Source organism: Gymnogyps californianus, chromosome 2, assembly GCF_018139145.2.
Source record: "Gymnogyps californianus isolate 813 chromosome 2, ASM1813914v2, whole genome shotgun sequence".
NCBI classification, from domain to species: domain Eukaryota; kingdom Metazoa; phylum Chordata; class Aves; order Accipitriformes; family Cathartidae; genus Gymnogyps; species Gymnogyps californianus.
Window position 1 is genome coordinate 76,286,848 of NC_059472.1, and position 21,548 is coordinate 76,308,395.

The 21,548-nt window shown below is 40.6% G+C and overlaps 1 protein-coding gene across 4 annotated transcripts in view; it reads right to left on the reverse strand.

The window, feature by feature from the left end:
* Nucleotides 1-11,546: 11,546 nt before the first annotated feature.
* IKZF1 (IKAROS family zinc finger 1) overlaps nucleotides 11,547-21,548 on the reverse strand; it is a 67,706-nt gene continuing 57,704 nt past the window's right edge. For 3 of the 4 annotated variants that reach the window (XM_050891929.1, XM_050891927.1, XM_050891926.1), the window contains 2 exons: nucleotides 17,310-17,444; nucleotides 11,547-13,064 (listed from right to left, as the gene is read on the reverse strand). In XM_050891929.1, coding sequence (XP_050747886.1) covers nucleotides 12,358-13,064; nucleotides 17,310-17,444 — 842 coding nt within the window. In that variant the 3' untranslated portion in view covers nucleotides 11,547-12,357. The remainder of the gene's footprint in view (nucleotides 13,065-17,309; nucleotides 17,445-21,548) is intronic. The other variant, XM_050891928.1, reaches the window with a different exon arrangement.

The window sequence follows — 21,548 nt, forward strand, 5'->3', positions numbered from 1 at the left end:
GCTCTCTTCACGTTGCCTCGCAAGTAAAAATCGTTAGTGCTGTCGTAACAGGGTCAAACATCTGACACCATTCTTACCCCAGCGGTGCAGGGGCCTTCTCCTGACCCACCTGACAGAAGTCCCAGAAGACAGAACTCCTTCGTGCTGGGTAATTAGTTAACTTTCTGGGTGACCCCTCTGCTAATGTTCGACTGAGTCGTCTGGGCAGCGTAAGGCATGCCCGTCTGTGGTCGGTACTGTAGATAGTTTTTGTGACTGAAGAAACCACTCGAGTGATTTCTCTGGAGAAAGAATTCTCCGGAGCTGCTGAAGACTTCAGCCCCTTGAGCACATTTCAAGTGAAAATCGCTGATGCCATGATCATTGATCAAGTACATTAAAAAAACATATATATTTAGATATAGGTGGCTAATATTGCTCTATCTTCCTGAGTCCTACGGTTTCTCACTTCCCTGCTTTGTGGGTCAGATGCTTTGCAGCCAATTTACATCAATTCCTGGCACTGTTTTTAAAGGAAGCAAGGGGGAACAGCGCGAAGTCTCGCTTTCTGCCAACAACAGGAAGCGTACGCTCTTTGAGTCAGGCAGCTTGTTTCAGCCATGCCTTTTGTTGAACCAACAAATTACTGGACTACAGATTCGGTCTTCAACGTGGTAGTGCCGCTCGGCAAATCCCTGGAAAGGCAATGGCACAGAGCGGCAGCGTGGATGGTCGGGGGGAAAGCCGTATGCCGCTGCAATTCCCTTTTTCGAAGGGAGCATTCGCTTTGAAGACCAGTCGTCTGAGGGAGGAGAGAGGAAATGGGGATCACATCTCTCTCTTGTTCTGTCCTGTGGGTCTGAACATGGTGCTGCTGAAATCTTGCTAGGGGTGACCACTGGAGGAGTCTCCTGTTGGCGTCTGGGATGACGCCATGTAACGTAGCTGTCCGGCCTATTGAATGGAGAGAGGTGCGCTCTTGGATCCTGTACTTAATTTTTGTGTCTAAAGCAGGCTAAGGTACTCTGTGGGGTCTGGGAATTTGTTACGTATTTTTCTGAGACTTCCATAAGTCAATCCAAAATCCCTATTTTATTTTTTCCTGATACATAGTTAAAATTGAAATTCATATGAGGCTACCTTAAAAAAAATATAGATCCCTTCTCTGAAATATGCATCTTTGTAGGAGCTGTATCCAGGCCCACTTTTTGTATGCTGATTGTACATGGCTATTCCTTTTTTTTTTTTCCTTATCACTGCAATAAAACTTTTTAGAAAGCCAACTGCAAAAGCCAGTGTTTTTTACATCTGCCTTCTTTCCTCCCAGTGTTTTCCTGATGCAGAGGCAGGCTTAGTCTAAGGAAGCCAAGAATGAGCAAAGTGTAATTTTTCTGAAGAAATTATTTTTCGTATTTAATTCCCCCCCAATATATTTTTATATTGTGTAAATTTACTTTCCCCTCTCCACTGCCGCCAAACCTCTGTGTGTTTGTTTCTTCTAGGTATTTCCTTTCTAACTACACGCTAGCAAACTTGCCAAGGTGTGCTGTGGGGCTGAATACATCCCTCGCGAGGAAATGGGGTGTCTCGAGGTGCCTGGTTAAGACTGGAGGCAGATGAACGCCCCTGAGGCGGCTGTCTGATGGCTAAGGGCCAGGGCTGGGGTGCTGCCTGCTTTCCTCCTGCATCGTCCCGTGCCCTTGCTGCAGCTCGGACACTCGAGGAGCCGATGGGCTTCAGCAGGGCACGTCACAGGCTGAAGATGCTGGGGAAGGGCTCTGACTGACGTGCTGTCAGGAGGCAGTCGCGATAGGAGAGCTTAGAAGGCAAGACCCTGCTAGCCTACCGATGACAAAGCATTTATTCCGCTTTTCTGGAGAAAAAGCTCCAAGGATGACCTCAGAAAACACTGAGAAAGACGGGCTGTGTAACTTCCCATGTTGGCATGGCGTGAAACAGCGAAGGGACTTGGCCCTCCGGCCCTGCGCGCCTCTTGGAGAGGCTCTGCTGAGAGCTGCCGAAGGGCACCATCCTCCCTCTTCTCACTGCCCCGGCGACTTTACCTTGCTTAATATTAGTGCAACCTAGGGTTTGAGGAAAAGTAAGGTATTGATATAGCTATAATATTCATAATATAAAATTATGGAAGTGGCCAGAGGCTTAGCAGCAAAAGTACACAGCACAGTAAGATGTGGAAAGGATGGTTTTTTGAGTCGAATATTTCTCTAATTGCAAAGGAAATTAGGCAAGCAGTTTATATAGGAGAAGCAGAACCAAAAGGAAAGCTCTTAGCTTTCCCCCTCTGCACATACTGTTTCTCCAGAGAAGCTGTGGTGATCCTGCAAAATTTGACAAGGAGGGTGTAACAAGTCCTTCCCTATTTTCTGGAAATCCCACCCTCTTTCCACAGCTTATCTGATGTTTCTATTTTGCACGTTGGTATTTGTGCAAAGTTTCCAGTGAGCCTTCTATTTTCTGTTGTAAATTAGCCTGCTAACTAAAGCCATCATAGGTTTCTTTTTCTTTGGAGCATAATATTTTCACGTGGCTATTGCCCTGTTAGTTTTTTGTTTGTTTTTTTTTTTTATTTTTCCTGAGATAGTTGGGAGGGTAAATAGAGTGATTTTGCATTGTGTTTTTAAGCCTTAGAAAAGCACCCCAACTTGTTAAATCGGTTGGTTACCATAAAACTGTTATTTGAGCAGCTCATTATGTGCCCACAGGAGAACTGAGTGAGGGCCCGCAGTGCCGTACATCAGACAGAGGGCCCCTCTCCCAATATTGTTTTCCTTTTTATCTGTGCATCATTTAAAGACATTTGCAAGGCAAAAGCTGTTTAACTTCAACAACTGATCATGGACAAGATTATGTATCTTTGTATGTTTGGTCAAAATATTCTGTAAATTTAGGTAACGTAAGATGTTTTCAGTAACGAAGAAGTGGAAGGAAAACCGGCAACTGTTGGTTAAAAATATAAAAATTATTGAATATTTTGAATTAGACACACATACAGTGTATACGCATATAGTACACACACATACACACTTTGATGTAATCTAAAGCCTGAATTCTTAGACCTGTGGCCTTTTTACAGCTCTTAGGAGTTAGTGCGAGGGTCTGCAAATACGGATTCCTGAGTTTGCTATCCACTGAAGAGGAAGCCTAGTCTGCGGCTGGAGAGTAAGCAAGTGTTAGAAGACCCGGCTACCAATCCTGATTTTGTCAAAAACTCATTGCATGATCTTGCGTAAGGAATTTAGGGTTTTTTTGTGCTACAATTTCCCTTTCAGGGAAGGGGAAGGATATAATAGTTTCACAGTAGTGCTGCTGTTTACCAGCTTTTCAGAAATTGTATCTTGGATTTTGGAAACTGTAGAATAAATGTAAAGATAATAGGATGAAATGATATTCCTTTTTGGTCCAGAGTCATTGCCACTTATTGTAATCTTACACCATCACCCCCAAGTCAACAGAGCTACACACCTCCTCTATTTGAAACAAAAATGGATATTCTCCAGAACTGTGTGTCTCCAGAGACTGGGATATTAAGAAAAGAGAAATTTTTTTAACTTTAATGACAACATGAAAGGAATTGTTAAAAGGGATTTACATTATGTGATTCTCTGCTTTGTCAGGTATTGAAGAAAAAAGGAAGTATGAATGTATAGCGAGAACACCTGCATTGCCTGTCTGCATTTGGCAGGGGGGGAAGTTGCTAAAATCCAAACAAAGAATAGTTTTAGTTCACAAATTGATTTTAGATTTAAGGATAATCAAGAAAAGAGGCCAACTTTTCCGTAGTATAAAAGGCATGCAACTATTAAGAATGGTAGAATACTTTTTTTTCCCCTGAAATGCACTGGTTTTGGCTTTTATTAATTCTGTGGTAATAACCCTTATGGTAGAGAGTAATTTCTTCACTGCTGAAATCGATGTGTTAATTTTTCCACCCAATCTTCTACCACCCTTCATTTCCCTTCTGGTCTTCCTATCACTTCTGGTACATTTGCCCCTACATTCAATGACCAAATTATGATTCAGCTATCAAGAACTATTTAACGAAACTCAGGCAGATGCCTACAGTCTCCTTCTCCGGGTTTGGGCTTTGGAATTTTGTTGAAAACGCTTAGTTTTAGACTTCTTAGTCTATTAACAAATGCATTTCATTGTCTTCCTAAAACCACTCTAGCTTTTCTTCTTGTGTATTTCTGCTCTTTCTGCTGATCAGGATCCAATCTTTGTTTAAAGGTCAGTAAAATGCAATGCAGTTGTGACTTGGGGAGAAGCAGCATGCTGTACGTGCATGAACAGCAGGGTCTGTTCTTCAGCACCTTGATTATTTTCACTTATTCAGGTTTACTCTGGTTACTGCAGTAGAAATTCTCCCGTCAGGTACGATCATAACATCAGCGTTAGACTTTATAAAACTGTTTTGTGTCTCAGCCAGCTTACATTTACAAAGGGATAGCGAGACAGATGTTTCCAAAGCAGAAGTAATCATTCTAATTTGTACCAATATTTAATGAGTCCAAAAAACCCCCTACATACAAGTGTAAGTGTGTTAAGTGCATTTCCCATGTGCATTTGCTAGACTATGCAAATAAAATACTATATATATTATTAGTCTAGAACTAAGTGACTGGATGTAATGCAAAAATAAAGAGTTTGTGAATGTTTCAGAGTAGGACTTCTGAGGTGGGGAGGTAAATCGCATATGTGCTGTGCAAAAAAAAAGTAAAATTCATATAACGATGTTTCTGTTACTGCCCGCAAATATATGTTTTCAGCAAGTGTTTACTCCCTCTTCTTTTTCTCCAACACAATGGAGAATGAGCCTATATTCTCTTCCATGGCTACATGCAGGAATCTCCCTAAGACGACAAAGATCCTTTTTTGTACACTACAACTATCAGTGAAACAAAACTGGAGTGTTTGAATCCGGATTTGAACCTCCCTTAATGTTAAGAGCTCTTTGGATCTCCGTTTTAATATATATGATGTATTAAGGCTGCAGTATATTTAATCCTTGTCAATGCAACAGGAACACTATAAAGTAAAAACTGTAGTCAAATGGACATTACTATGTCCTTTGAAACACAATAGGGAGGAACAGAAAAAAAGAAACCCCTCCTTTACTTGTAGTACCTCATATCTACGTGTTAAACTGCCCCCTCAATATTCATCTTATTTTCCCAGGTTTTTTGGTAAAGTTTTTTTGCGCAGCACTGGCAGGTGCAAAGGCTCTGACAGGCTGGTGAGGCTTTGCAGTCGGAGGCCCCCCGGGGCAGCGGGGAAAGATGCTGGGGCTCTTGGCTCTGCTCTTGGTAGTAAGGAAGGAGCTTACAAAGGGCGTTAGCCCAGGCTTGTAGTGTACCCGTATCCAGGCTCTACGAATTTCGGTGCATGGAAATAGAGGATATTAGCTCAGGCTTGGTTTTGCTGGTTGTTCACAGGATGACGTGAAGTTTATGGACTTTGAATTGAAAATCAGAGCCCGCTGAAATTAGTCACTAAAATTTCAGCTGACTAAAGAGAGATCAGAGTTTTGGCCCCGACAGCTTCAGTAGAGACCTGCCGAGTCCTCCCTGCCTGCATTACAGGTTTCCCTAGAAGATAGCTGAGAGCAACCTCAGGCAAACAGTAGGTTCAAAATTAAAATTTAATCTGGTTGAACATTGAGTGGGAAACAAGAAGTGAAAACTGTCAACTGTGCCCAGATCCATTCAGATCACTTCTAGGGACAGTTTTGATACCAAATTATCCTTGTTATGCAAATTTCCTCACCAACTGGCTGGTTCCCAGTTATGCATGGGGAGAAGCGGTGGCCACATCTGCTTCCCGTTTTGCCGTTTCAGAGACGAGCCATCTGTTTGGCCTCATCCCGAACAGCCTGCTCGGTGCTGATTAACTTCCTCACCCTGCCAGCCCCAGGCTCACTGTCTGCTGCAAGGTGTAGATTTTTTTTTTCTCTTTTTTTTTTTTTTTTCTTTTTCTTCTCTAACTGCTTATAAACCAGAACCTTCACTTCTCTCCCAAGGGACAGGAAGGCGTTGGTTTGTGTGATTTGCAGCCGCCACCAGCAGCAGCAACAGCAGCAGCTGCCCTCTATCACTCACATGTTTCATATGTGTGGTCGGGACAGATAAAACCGGGAATTGTTCTGTGTCCTGGGACGGGCTTTAAAGCAGTGAGACCTTACCTTACATGAAATAAATATATAAAATGTTGTAATGCTAAATGCGGCAAAAGTCTCGCTGCAGTTAACAGGGATCTGTTCGTTTAGCAGGAGCGGGGTTTCAGCCACGTTCGCGGCATCCTTTTTTTGTTTAAATGTGATGAATTCCTGCCGTCTGAAGCCCGGCTTTGGATTTCTCGCTCCCGTCTATCCCATTTTCAGTGAAACTCTGCAAATTTTTGGCCCTCCTGTTTTCTGAATACCCATCTTCTGGCAATTATGGCAGGATTTCAGAAACACTGCATGTCTGCAGCTGCCAGTGACTTTAACGAGAATTGCATGTTCAGCAGCCCTGAAAATTCAAAGTCAGTGCAGCCAAAAAAAAGATGCATCAGAAATTAAAATTGAGAAACTGGGATAATGGACCTCCTGTTAAGACTAAAACTTCTGTTGCCTTCCACAGGCCAGGTCTGAGGGATTTTTTTCTTTCATGATGCATTCGGACCAGAATTTGTTCTCATGCACCATTTTCCTTCCAGACAAGAAGTTGACTGTGTTTCACGAGGGTGGACACAAGCTGGCTGGCCCACAGCAGGGAAGGATGCCCTGGAGCTCTGACCCACAAGACAGGCAGGAACAGTTCTTTCAGAAATCAAACATTTTGGTTTTCCAGTTGCAACATTTTCAGCTTTCAAATTGTCGCTGCTGCTGCTGAAACTTGAAGCTTTCAGTGAAAGCTTCTCCTTTATTTTTGACCGTCTCACAAGCTGACAAAACCAGTGCAATATCCTCAGTATGTTGGCAAAGTCAGGAGCATTTCTAACCCCTTTTCCCCAAATAAGATGTTGAGTGGTTCCCCCCCACACACACAAAGAAATAGGAAATTGTTACATTATCAGATCTGCGTGCTCCAGGTCTGGCTCTGAGTTCTCATTTTGATATCTACTAAAAGAATCTTGTGTGTTTCAGTGTATGATTTCAAAGACTGACAAGAAAACGCTGGTTGCTGAGCACATCCTAATACTGTTTCGGTGTTGAGCTGCTTATATACGGATTGGGAAGCTTATATACAGGGAAGCCTGTTTGGGGACTTGAGGCTGAAAATACTCACCCCGGTAGTCGTATGTTTGTGTCTGTATAACAGTTCATATCTTGGCACCTACAACAGTTTCTGATGTAATTTAATGAAGCTATTGGAGTAGGAAAAAATATAAACATGATGATTTTAAGAAAGTCTCTGAAACGTAATAGATAGATACCCAGGATAGACTTTTAGGTACACAGACTTGCATTTAAATCTGTGGATGTCTCTACTTTAGTTCAAGGATTTAATAACATTGATTGAGAATATTACATTTGGTCTATTTTTGTGATTGTTATTATTATTATTTAACAGACCATATTTACTTTGCAGAAGAGTCACCCACTGCAAAAGAAATTTGTAGTTCATTTCATTTACTGAGAACTAGCTATGACGGTGAACAAAAGAATTAGGAAGTTAAAAGGTTCCTTCTTATAGAATAGTAGTCTATGATGAAACCGTATCACAGTAACTTAAGGAAAATTTAGATTTTGGGAACCTGTAAAAGAATTGATTGCAATACCATTGAGTTTGGGGTTTTTTTTTAAATCTCATTTTGTTCATAATAATACAGTTTTACAAATGGAAGTATCTCAAAACTTTATAAACGGTGCTTTCTCTAAGCAAAACAGTGATTCTTGTTTGCATTAAATATGTGATGTGAAATTTACTGTGCTGGAATCTGAAGGAAACGGGGACACCCGCAGAGAAATCACCTTTGTTATGGCAAATAGTAGAAATAATTTCTCCGTGTTTTATTTTGAATTACCATGACTCTACATGCAGAAGTAATTGTGTTCTGTAATGACTTCGCCTGGCTGGTGGGAGGGAAAGGTAAGAGGAGAGGGCTGGAAAGGAAGCAACCTTCTCCAAGTCAGCTGCTCGCCGGAGCTGTGTGAGTTTTGTGGCCAGGCACAGCCTGGATAAGAGGTAGCCCATTTAGGCCTTGATCTTCGGCTGCAGCTGGCTTAGCAAGGCTGCTTGACGTAGCTGGTGAGTGCAGGGCGACTGACACAGCGTGACTTTTTTTGGCCGCAGAAGATGGGTTGCGAGGACAGCAAGGATGAACTCGCCGTGATGCGGGCTACAGGTGCGGCAGCAGAGGCTGAGGCCCTGCGCGATGCTCAGCGCTCCCTCGCTGCCCGCGGAGCTGTCTACCTGCATCTCACCATACATTGCCCCCCCCCCCGCCACCCCCAGTCACCACCCCCCACCCAGGGCCTCCAGCTGTACCGAACTACTTCTTCACCCCCTAAGAGAGTGACAAATGTTCTGCGGTTTGGGGGTTTTCACCATATTCTCTTGTCTTAAAAGATACATCTCACTTTGCAGACATAATTTAATAACATTTCCAATTTTTATGAAATTTGCTTGGTTTTTTTAAATACAATGTTCTCAAAGAAAAATGAAGTTGCAATATAAAATCACAGCAAAAAAAAGTGTGTAAATACAACTTTTCTATTAGAAAAGGCAGTGTCTGGGGAAGGGCTGAGAAGCGGTTATTTTTTACTTTTTTAAAACAGATATAAACTTAAAGCTATTCACCATATTTACTCGTTTTAGGGTTCAGCTAAACCATGTCAGGGTATTGCACCATAGCAAAAAAAGAGAAAAAGGGAGATTTCACTAAACTAGTTTTCTAAGGGCACAGTTTGTTTCGATGTACACACGCAACATCCTATTTTCATGCCATCTTTGCATATGTTCATAAATAAAATTATTGAAACACTTGTTTCTAAACAAATTGAAGATGATTTTGTGCAAAAGAAAAAAACACCGAAAAAAGCAAACGTAAAAAAGCCCCTTCATGAATAGAGAATGCTGTTTGCTCCTGCCTTTAGACTATGCCCTCTGATACACTGTGTCTTAATATACTTACTTATACTACTGTACTGTTTAATATACAACATCAACATATTCTGTTATAGTATAAATAAGAAAACTCCAGACCCAGGAAACAAACCCACTGCGATTGACAGTGCATCATCATGTTATATGAACCATTTTAGATATATATACACATACGTATGTATATAAAATATTAATGATACACAAAACCACAGATGGGACATGTGCATGTCAACAAGAAAAGCGAGACAGAAACTCAAACACGTGCATGTGTGCACAGAGATGTTGCAAAGGCAGTGAACCCACCCAGTAATCAGAATTCACGTTTAAAAGCTGAGTTCAAGGCAGTCTTAAACTCCACTGGAGCTATGCTTGTTTACACGGTTAATGAACGTGGCTTTATTTGTGTTGGATTTTAGTAAAAGCAAAGAAACAAAACCACCTGAGTAAGCTTCTGTCTCCCTCCCCTGTATAGGTTGGGGTATCTTAAAATGAAGGGTTGAAATAAATTATTGCATGGGATCTATAGCGGCCTAAATCTAAGAGCAGTAGGAAAGAGGTGTACAAGCAATAGAAGCAGAATGTTTCTGTACAGCCAACAGCTGACTTCACACAGGACATTGCAGCAGGGCTAGAAAATTACTTTGTCCCTTCCTGGTTGGTATCAATCGAAAGCGGGGAGGGGTAACAGCTGAATGTATCCCTACCAGCTATGAAAAAATGAACCCATTTCAACTTTATTCAAAAAAAAAAAAAAAAAAGGAAACTCATCATCGTAAGCCCCCCCCTTGAAGGTCCTCTTCAGGTCACTCCTATACAAAATATTTGGTAATACCTCGTTGCCAGGTACAGTCTGTCTTGAAGCTGAATGGGTAGCAGGCATTGACGACAAAACCGTAGTGGGGGCCTGAAAGTGACCGACGATTCCGTGTGCTCACGCCCTGCACAGTGTCTTGGGCTGGAAGGTAACAAGCAATAATGTCTCTTAAGACAACTGAGTAGTAATGTGAGAGTAGAGGGGATCACCTTTGGGCCTGTAGTTTACACTACTCTTTTTTTTGCGGGTCATTGGCCATCCTGTACGTACTAGCCTACCTAACATGTACAAGTAATTTGCTTTCACTGTTGTGGGTATATGCATCAGTCTATGGATGTTCATACACAGCATTCACATCTGGTGACAGAGCTACTTAAACAGGCATGCACGCTTGCACTTTCAGCGCAAAAACACCTCTGTGCCCACGTGTCGTATGAAGTAAGGGTCTTACAGTTGGCATGAAAAGACGTGAGATTGTAAAAGCATATATTTGTAATTCATTAATTCATCAGTATCTTTCCTCTAACTTCAGTGTTGTTGCTCCTGACTTACACCTGCAAAAGTGAAAGCAGAAGAAGGAACTCTGCGTGCCTATAATAGTATATATATATAGGAAATGTATATCAAATATAGCTACACATATCAGGCCGAATTGGCCTAGGTACAAGCATTCATGGTTCCATCGAATCTCTTTTATAATAAATATATGTGCTTGCATGCACTTGTGAATGGAGAGCGTGTAACTGTATGACAAGACTGCTAGTCTTGTTGGTTATATGATTGTGTTTATTGCAGAATATCCATTTATTATGCAGAGTGGAAGTATTTATACATTAAGTCAATAAGATGGGTTATTTTTACGGATGTTGCCCAGGAAGTATTGCAGCACCGAGGGCAGATTTTTATGCAGCTGCAAAAATGTCTTTTTTTCCCAATCTTAAAGTACAAGGGTGTTCAGGGAGAGGAATGAACTATTTGGAAGAGGAAGTTAAGTAGAAGCTTTAAAAAAAGTATTTTTTTATATCAGCTGTGTTTGGGGTTAAAATCTGTTCATCACAGAAGTTTTTATTCTAACTGAAGTTACAATATTTGCAGCAGAACCCACCTGGAGAAAGCTCTTGGTGGACTTTACTGCAAAGTGCTGCAGTCTCTGGTCTCCATTCAGCAAAACACCATTTTTTTAAACTTAAGATTAGTTCCACTGAAGTAAAAGTAACTTAAAGCATATGGTGAAATGATTTGTTGACTAGGAAGCCAGGGTTCTCAGCACATTTGCGGGGCTTGGTCCCTCATTAAACAGCAAGTGCCAGGAAAAAAGGAGAAGGCTACACATTTCGACTGGCTGGTTTAATTCAGCTCAGTGCTTTAAAAGTAATTAAGTGCAACACTTAACAAGTAGAGCCACAAAATCTACAAGAGGACATCTTCTGTGCAAGTAAAATGGGATTTTTTTTCATGTGTAAGAGAGGGACATTTGGATATTTTCCAGGCAGTTTAAAAAGATGAAAAATGTGCATAAGGAGACTTTCCCCACACGTATTTCTAGCTAGTGCTTTTCTCAACTGTACATCATACTTTTCTAAATAACTAAAACTTAAAAAAGAAAGAAAGAAAAATTAAATACATTGTAACTTGTCTATGCAGAGAGAGGAGGGGTTGCTTAATGAAAAGTGGGGTTTTATTGGATAGGGAGAGAAAACATTTATTCAAAGAAGAGCCAACAATACCCTTTTTCTATACATTAAACGCAATTCATACTTCACAGAGTATATTACAAGGGTGTTTCTTCCATCTTTCACATACCTGCTCACCTGCCTAGTGACACAAACAAGGCATGCCGTGACGTCAATACCAGCAGCACCCTTGCAGGTGGAAACATTCTACTTTTTACTGCCAAAGCAACTCAGAACCCTCTGGCTGGGGGGGCCCGTCCCACCCCAGCTGTCTGTGAAGTCATCTGAGATGGGCCCCTCCATCTTTAGTTGAGTTTAATCTTTCCAAAAGAGTCAAATAATACCAGGAAGTCAAAAAACATACATCTGGTGTAAGAGCCCTACGCTCAAGGTGTTAAGAGAGAAAGCTCGGCCACTCCTGCCTGCTGTGTCCTCGTCCGCGTGGTGCATCCTGCGCATGGTTAACAGTTTTGGCAAGGGAGGTTTGCAAGAAGCATCAGTTAAGGGAAGGGCTTTCAGCTATGTGACTACAAAAGCTCCTACTTACATTACTAAAGGTTTTTGGTGATCAAACATTTTCGGTAAAAACTTTAGTACTCATTTTAGAAAACTGAGCTGCAATGCATGCTACCAAAAGGAAAAAGCTGTTCTCGTGGGAGAAGATAGCTGAACTTCTGATTCTTGTGTTACTTTTACTGTCCAGCTGACTTGTGCTTTGTTGCTGTTGTGGCTCGTGCAGCTCCAGTAACGCAGCTGTTGAGGCTAGATCTGTGCCGGAGGAGTTTTAGCTCATGTGGAAACGGTGCTCCCCTCGAGTTATGTGGGAAGAGAATTCGTACCTGTCCTGGCTATGGTAGCCACACATGTTGCATTCAAAAGGATCGCGGAACCCGTGGCAGCCCATATGGATCGTGTACATCACGTGATCCAAGAAAAGGACTCGACAGTGTTCGCACTTGTAAACTTTCACTTGCTCCCCATTGCTGCTGATCACTTTGAAAGCATCCTGGGAATTGTCAGTACCTGCCCTCAAGACATCATATTGCCTGTTTTCTTCTTTTATCGAGATGCCATTTCTTGCATGGGGACCTATGTGGTTTGTCAGGTAAATTAAACCACTGCGTTCCTCGTTATTGCTTTCTGTATCTGTTGAGTCTTGGCAGCTGTTGCTGGGAGAGGCATCTCGTTCGGAGGAGACAGATTTGGCTTTGGAAAGCAGCAACAAGTTTTCCACTGCGCTGTCCTGAGCTGTATGGTTGGAGCGAGCCTGATTGTCCCCGAGAGGTTTGTGGAGCTGGTACATGGGGCTGATGACAGGCACCACCTCAGCACCACCTGGTGGTGTCTGGACAAGGGGACGCAAGGACTCTGCCCCCAGGTAACTGATGGCGTTATTAATGGCCTGGTCTATAACGTGCGTCTGCATTATCTCATTCTCCTTCTCATAGTTGGTGGTGGCATCGTATGGAAGATCGGGCAGACATTTCTCACCTGCAGTGAAAAACAGTCAGGAGTTAGAGGGTTGATTTCTACATAGTTAAGGAACCGAACATCATGGATTAATAAAACAGCAACATGGAAGAAAAGAGTTGATCAAATCCACCTCTGAAATTCACCTGAGGTATTCATAGCTCTCTAACATAGCTGGTCAGAAAAATGGTTGGTTGGTGGTTTTTTTAACCTGCAAAATAATTTGAGGTCTTTGGAAAAGCAAATGGATGAAAACAGATTCTGGAAATAATTATATGGGGACTCATGAGACCTACAGATCGAGTGCTTCATCCTCTCTTTCTCCTTTCTAACTGGACTCCCTCATCTGCCTCCTACAGTGAGCTGAGGCATGCCTTTGTGGTTAGTGAAGACAGTGTAGCAGCACAGTTACAGTGAGCCTGGCCTTCATGCTTCAGAGCATGAAGCACATTATCAATATTTTTCCCTAAAAATTTACAGTTTTAGACTGGAAATTGTATATTTTAGTTTTAGACCTTCAGTTTCTTACAAATAACCCACATTGGCAATGTGGTCGTATGTCATTCCAGAGAAAAATCAACAAAAACTTAACTTTTCATATTGCCACCTCCCTCCCACACCTTGTTTTTTAAATAAGCCATATTAGAGACATTACCAGAAGCTACTCATGTTCCTAGAAATTTTGTGTCAAAAAGTTATCATCTACAGGAGCAGCCAAGAACCATGGAAAAAAATTAAGTGCATTTGTAGTTGGAATATATTTTTCCTATGAGGTAAAAAGCCCTATATAGAGCAAGATTACTTGTTACTTGTAACTTCGACTCTGATTTGGGATGCCAAAAGTAAGGGGGGACTCTTAATTTTTTAAAAATCAGACACCACTAATGTATCTCTAGCTGGATACTCTAGCATTGGGCACTGAGTTTCACTACAAATTCTCAAAATTCCTGGACAGATAGGACTAAGCAAAACATAGAAAGTAAAAGTTAGGAGTGAGAGAAACTATTTAAATGCACAGATGCTGATCTTATGAACCTGAACAGTCTTCTCCAACAGTGTAAACCATCAATGTTATTATCAGGCCCCTAATAAATTTGTGCAAATGCAAAGGGGTAAAAAATTCCCACAGGTTGCTAGGGACTACCACTAACACATTGTTTACAGTCCAGATGGATTTTCTAGCTCTGCAGATCTTGGGAAATTCATTGAAAGCCACAAACCTCTCTATGAGGTGCTGTCACCATTTCCTAATCAGCATGACATTTGCTGGTAGGCCTTGGAAAGTCCTAATTTGTCTAAAAGAAATGCTAATAGGAGCATGGAAAATTTACCAGAAGATCTGCAAATTAATTTATCAACTATTTCCCACCCAGTTTCTACTCAAATTGACTATTCAAAGTCAGAAAACTTCTAGCATGACACTATTGCAATGATGGGGCTAAAGTGTAGAAAGTCCTGCTGTCTACATTTCCCACAAGATATGGTTTCATACTAGTTTGTCCATGCTTTGCAAGCAGAGAAAGAAACACTCTGAGCGTTGCGTAAATTCCTATAAGGGACGTAGGGTACAGGCACCTTCTAGCTGCGCTGCACAAACTTCTACTTCCTCTTGTTTCCTTTCCCTATTATTCTGCCAATTTGAGCACCCCTCTACTGGGGTGCATTCTTTTTCTTCCAGATTTATCCTTTCTAATGCTGTAGTTTTCAGGCAGAGTTTGAGGCTTAAGATTCAAAATAGGCATTGTGAAAGACTCTTGAATTAAATATAGAAAAACTCTCCTAATATGAACGTATACCCTTGACTCAAGGAGCCAAAAATGAGGTCAAAATCGTTTATATTCCATGGGCACTGTATACCACTGAAAAGTGGGACTGGTCTTCATTATGCACAAAATTTTGGGCACCCAGAAGGCATGATTTTCATAGCTGTTTCTTGGGCAGTATTTGCTTTATGTAGCATAACTAGTTGGTAGTTGGACTGAGAGGATCAAGTGCTCATAAGAAAAATTTGTTTCCAAGCAGAACGTCTGAAACAGACACAAACTTGAGGTAGGCAGGTATCATTTCTATATCTGAGCAATGCAGGTAATACTTGCACTCATTAAAAATGATAGCTCATTTCTGTGGTTATTAGAGTGTAAGTAAATTAAACTGCTAATGGTTTGATGCACTTCAAGCTTTGCACTGCTCAGGGCTCTGCAGCAGGTACCTAAATAGTAAAAATGCACTCAGTGCATGTGGGCACTTTTTTCTTTTCTTTTCTTTTTTTGTTTTTAACTCCTCTCTATTCTTTGCTGCCTATTGTTTTAACATGATAAACATGTGTCAACCCTGCCTGCAGTTCTCACTCTCTAGTTTGGATGGCCCAGTTCTGCTTTCAGGTCTGGGAGCTATTCCAGTTTGGAATACAGAGAGAATTTTACAGATGACTGGCTTAATTTGGTGAACAATCTCGCTTTGGAAAGGTAATGAATTTAGCCTTGAGAAAAACAAGTGAATCAGCAGACGGTCTTTCCCTTATGCGAAGGATGCCATTTGCTCCTTCTCCCTGGAATTCAGCACGGGGATTGGGACGACACGGTAATCTACAGGAGCAATAAACATGTTTTATTACCCTAAAGCTCTCCTGACCAGCCAGCCCAACCTTGTGTTAATCAAGAATGTACCTATTACATGAAGCAGCAGGTGAGGATTGGAAAGGAAAGGATTTGGGGGCATTTTCTTGTCAGAAAAGTTCGTCCTTTCGAAGGTTAGCAAATTTCCATAAATATCTGCTGTCAGTAGGTTGTCTTCCTACACCGCACCCTGAATAACTAACTGACAGGAAACTCTGCCCTCCTAAAACTCGTAGTTAAACTGGCTGTCTTTACTGTTTCTCAGGGTGAAGAGAGAAAAGGAGAACAAAAAAGCTAGTCCACACCCACGGATACATCGCATATAGGATACTTGCTAGTACCTTTTAAATTTTAACTCTTCAGGTCTTCCTGGAGCTTTCACAGAATTAGTATTTTGCCTAATGCAATCAGTTACTAGAGTGTCTAAACGGATCAGGTTTGCCTCACACAGTTGATATACTTTTGGTAACTACCTCTACTACAACTTTTGTCCTTTTATAAGTATAAGCATTTCTTATCCTTGACTACCTCCTGGAATTGTTGCCTTTGGACTTGAAAACAATCTTGGACTTTCATTTCAAACCTTTTGTTGCACCTCCTGACGTAGCTATGATTCCCCTTTCCTTGGCTCAGAAATACTAATTTTCCTTTCACCCTTGTGTCCTCATTGAAGAAGGTATATTTGGAATTTCTGTCCCATAAACTGGTCTTTTTTTGCCTTGACTTTTGACTGAAGACCTTCTTAATGTGTGTTTTTTTTTCAAAGACTTCAGTTTTCTCTGATTGTCTCCTATAGAATAATGTTATAAATGAATGTGCAGAGAATTATAAAAGAATCTAACTAGATATGAGTATATGCTGTCCTCTGATCTTCCATGTTTTTATTCACTTAAGACTAACTCTAGCTGACAAGGAATTGTCTGTAAGTCTATTACAAAACCGATGTAACCACTACTTGGTACAGGCTTACCAAACCAAACAATATAGGTGTAGCCTCCATTTTTATAGGTGTAGCCTCCATTTTTTCATTGTTAAGACAAAAACTACTTGGTGCAAATGGGCATGAAGTTTTTGCATCATTTATAGAATGTACCCAAAGATCTTTTCATTTAGGTATTATTCTCAAACGTAGGTTTATTTACTTCCATGATCATTTTGGGCTGTAAAAGTATACAGACTTTATGAAGGGGTGAAGAATATTATCCAGCCTATGCTCAACTATTCACAAATGCTTTCACAAACACCAACATGCCCAGATCTGGATGTCATCCAAAAAGTTAATAAAATAACCCTGAAAGCGTGGTCAAATGCTTTCCCAATAGGAAACTTCTATTCCTATCTTCAGGTTCTTAAAGCAACTTCAAGAGCCTGTCCAGATCTTGTAATGATCTGGTTGATAAGCATTAGAAAAAGACAGGAAAAAGACTCAAAATCGATCTCCAGATGTGGAAAATTAAACATGCAGAAATGTATGGTGGAGAAGTTTGGTTTTTTTTTCCCCCAACACATCGCTGTATCTGCTTCTATAGATAGATATTGCTAATTTAGTAAAACAAGTAAAATCATAAAGCAAATGTAAAAATCCTGTGAGATGTTTTTTGGGTTTTGTTTTGTTTTATTTTTTAGGAGACAGCAAACGTTTAACTCTTACCAACAAATTTCTGAGGCATAGAGCTCTTACGTTTGGCGACGTTACTTGCTAGTCTATCCAGCACGAGGGATCTTTCTGACCCTATCTTGCACAGGTCTTCAGCCATTTCACTCTGGTTAGTTTCCTCTTTTATGACTGAAATCAAATGACATCAGAAGGGTTAGGCATGCTTGTTCCATTTTAATGGAACTATTGTCTTCAGGTTATTGTTTCTCAGCTAATGTCTTTTAGCTCCCAACCAGCTGGAAGGAGGAGCTCACCACTGCAGACACAGGACGATTCTGACTCTTGGTAACAAAGTCCCTCACGCTGATTGATCTATGTACACGTTATGTTTCCGTCGTTTCGGATACAAAAATGAGATTGCAACTGCAAGGCGTCTGCCTGTATGTCACGTCATCACTCCACCCTGGTTCTACAGCCACTCTGCATTTCCGTGAGTAAATGAGGTCCTAACGTTATACTGGACACGAAGCAGTTCATCTTTCCATCCTCCCGCTGTCACCCCCCACCGTCCCTCTGCACCTCTCCCAGTGGAACCGCCTGTATGATATATTGCTTCTTTAGCAGGAAAAGTGGACAAACTTCTCAACTCCAGCAGTGGAAGATGTATTTGCAAGCTACACCAACCCTTCTCCCCACCCCCTTTTTCTCCCCTATTAAATATTTCTATACTTCCTTGATGCAATTTTAGACTTTAAATGACAATTTAAGTTGCTAAAGTCACATCTATAGTGGAGCACTGATTTCCAATACTCAAACCTGTTTCCCAACCTCCTGCTGCTGCTGAGACACTGTAGAATAGAAAGGAGCTTAGCTGTGAGGCTCTAGGAAAGGGAAACTATTTAACTTACACTACATTTTACTTCAGTACTTTCCTGCAGAAACAGAAGGGATGTATGAAAATGCACTGTCAAAACAATGACTATGAAAAATGTATGGAAAGGTATTTCTGACTTCCAACATCTAAAGGAAAGGTGATATGCAGTGACATCCCAGCACAACTGGCTTTTGGTTTTTTCCTTTTTTTTTGGCAAGGGAGGTCAGAGACAGGAGAGAAAGGGGTTAATTTTACTTTTAGCTGCTAGTAGGATATGGATATTTTTCCTGAACTTGTGAGTTGCTATTAAAGGGAGAAGCAAAAGATGGTTTTTAGACTTTGATTCTGCAAGATATTTCAATTAGGTGCACCACTCCACTACATTTTGCCTTCTGTGCCTGCTGAGAATTTGTTTTACCACTGTATTTACTGGTTCACAGAACGCATTACTCTGGTACCTGGGTGTTTCTCAATAGTTGAGAACACGCCGTTCCTATGCAATGTTATTTTGGCAATATACCACTGCCATAAAAGGATGATCGTGAAAGTTTCATTGTTCCTGAAAGATGCGAAGTCAGGGTCTGGTGGATAACTGGAAGGAGCAGGTGGAGTGTCCTAGACAACAGCACTCTGCAATAGCAAACTGACGAGTACACAACAGGTTCTTGAGTCCCTGCTGCAGCAGCACATACTGCAGTGACAGTGACAGTGACAGTGACAGGCAGTCTCATGGAATTATGCCCCAGCCCCATAAGACGCTAAAGATTGTGACCAATGCAAGATATGGGCAGAATTTGGTCATGAAGGTGCAGAAGAGTAAAGGGCATCGATGGTACCTAGTCATCATTGAACAAGCGCACACCAGCATCTTGTGCTGGCTAAGGCTTCCAGATACCACTTCAGGAAGAGACTGACAGAGAATGTTTTAAAGCAGCTCATTCAACAGGGAAACAAAAGATTGAATTTTTAGTTAAAAGTTGAAATGATCAAGAAATATCTGTTTAGGATATAATAACATTCCATTTCTAATCACTTCAAGAGAGGGTAAGTTATGTATTCAACTTTCAAATTTTTAAAACTGCTATTAAAAAAAAAAAGGGCAAATTGAATTACGTACCAATTTCCAGCCTTTGCAACCGAAACCCCCTGAAATTTGCTACCAACCTGATAACTATTTTTCTGTAATTTGGTGTCTGTGAACTGAAAAAAAAAAAAATTTATCTTTCCAAATGAAAATCCACAAGTGACTGAAGAATTGTAATTGACCCTTTTTAAACTTCATAAACTATTTCTTCTGTTATTTTATATGGGCCTGGTAAGACTTCAGCACACTTCCATTCAACCTAAATGCAAAACTCCAAATAATATCTCTAAGAGAAGAACTTCACATGGACAGTGAGAGTCTAGTCCTCTAAAAATAAGAATTTTGCCATTAAATTCAGCAGGTTCCTAATTTCATGCTGAATCTCCTTCTTTTAAAGAAAGCAAACAAAAGTTAAAAATATAAATACGATCTCTTGTTCCCCTCCTTACTCCTCTCTGCTGGATCTTTCCCTTATTTAAGTACTTTCTCAATTATATTTGTTAGATTTACAAGCTGATGGAAAGCTTCTACAAGTTTAGGTCCTTTCAACTGACATTTTTTCTATGTATACTGCACAAAGTATTTTAAAAATGCTGTAAAAAGCAATCCCGCTGTAGCAGAATGTCAAATCAGATGCCTTAGCAGATTTTTGTACCAACTTTTTTGAGTCTGGGAAAAAAAGAAAGGGCCTGAATTATGGCTCTAATAGCTCCATATCACACCCTGAAATATTATAAGAACAGTGGTAGTATAGCTACTTGCTTTTCTAGATATAATGTAGAATGCACTAAAAATCCCAGAAGGACACCTACTCATTCTCAGCTGTTTCATTGTACATTTTCATCTTCGAGTTTATAAGGGAAATAACGTAAACATGGCAAAATGGTATGTTTGCAGTGAAGTAGAATAGATTAGAATGCAAAATACTAGAAAAAATGCAGGAAAGTTTCATTTTTTAGAAACATAAAGAATTGATTTATTAACTGAGTACTAAATTTTTTTAAGAGTGAAGTCTTTGGCTGGATACAAGGTCTAAACCCCAAAGCTAATCCTCTATTTTTTTTTCTAATTTGCAAAAGCACTCCTATTATATCAAATATGGATTTATATGATACTTTCAGTATATGCAAGGAAGAAGTAATTCTTCCAAAGCATTCATGAATTCCCTGAGTTTTCATCCCACTGAGATACTAGATATTCAGTCCTAAGCTACTGTAAACTCTCCTGTCATGATTTGCTATAAACAAAGGTCCATCTCTAAAATCGCATTATTTCTTACTGAAGTTTATGATTCCTGACACCAGTTTCATCGGGACATTTTTGCTTACTGAGACTTTAGTAGTAGTTCAGCTACTCATTCACGCAAATTTTCATGTTCTGCGTGCAGGCATTCAAATCCATGTGCCAGACACTGAAAATTCAAATCCCAAGACAGAATATTTGCTTCTAAATCCTATCGCCTCTTTGAGGAATAAATATTGCTGCCTACTGTATATTACATTGAGCTTTTCTATTTATACATTCTCCAGCCCCTCAATAAAATTAGAAGGGGCGCTGCTCTAACATGCTGTCTGCCAGAAGCATCTCAGCTGTATTCACTGCTATCATTATGTGCATATACTTTACATTATTTGATAGCATGTAAAAACATATTCAGGTTCTGTCCAGATATAAAATATTAAATGAGGCATCACTGCAAATACGTCAGAGAGAACCTCCTATTTTTGTCATTTGACAAAACAAATATACTGACAGGATCAAAAAGGTATGCAAGAAATGTAACTTACTGGATGGGCTTAAACTCCACCACAGAAGCTGGATTTTATATTCTCTATCTAAAACTGCACATGCAAGGGGATTTTGTATGGTTATTTACTGTGATCAATCCCATATAGATCTTTAGGATCTTTGTTAAAAAAAAATCCAAACCCCAATATCTGCTTGCTCTATTTCTGGGCATAGTTTTAGATTTTATATTCTCCAGGAAATGGACTTTACCTTCATCATAAGACTGGTCTCTCAGAGAAGCACAACAGCTCCTCACCTCCCCCCAGTTTTCTTTTAAAGGGGAGGTTGGGAAGAAGGCTGTCAACAAATTATTAGCCTTTCTGGACTGTCTCAGTCAAACTGGCTAAATTAAATGCCTCTGGCTTCATGTCCTCTTGCTTGGAAGAGGGAAATCAAAGACAGATGGCTCATTGTTGTTAGATGAGTTGGTCCCAGTGGTCAAGTAAGTCCCTTAAGCTGTGCCTGGGAAGGGCAGGAGATGTGCAATGCAGAATATTCTGCAGCCCTACCTAGAACACTGATACTAAGTCTTTATTAGGAATATATC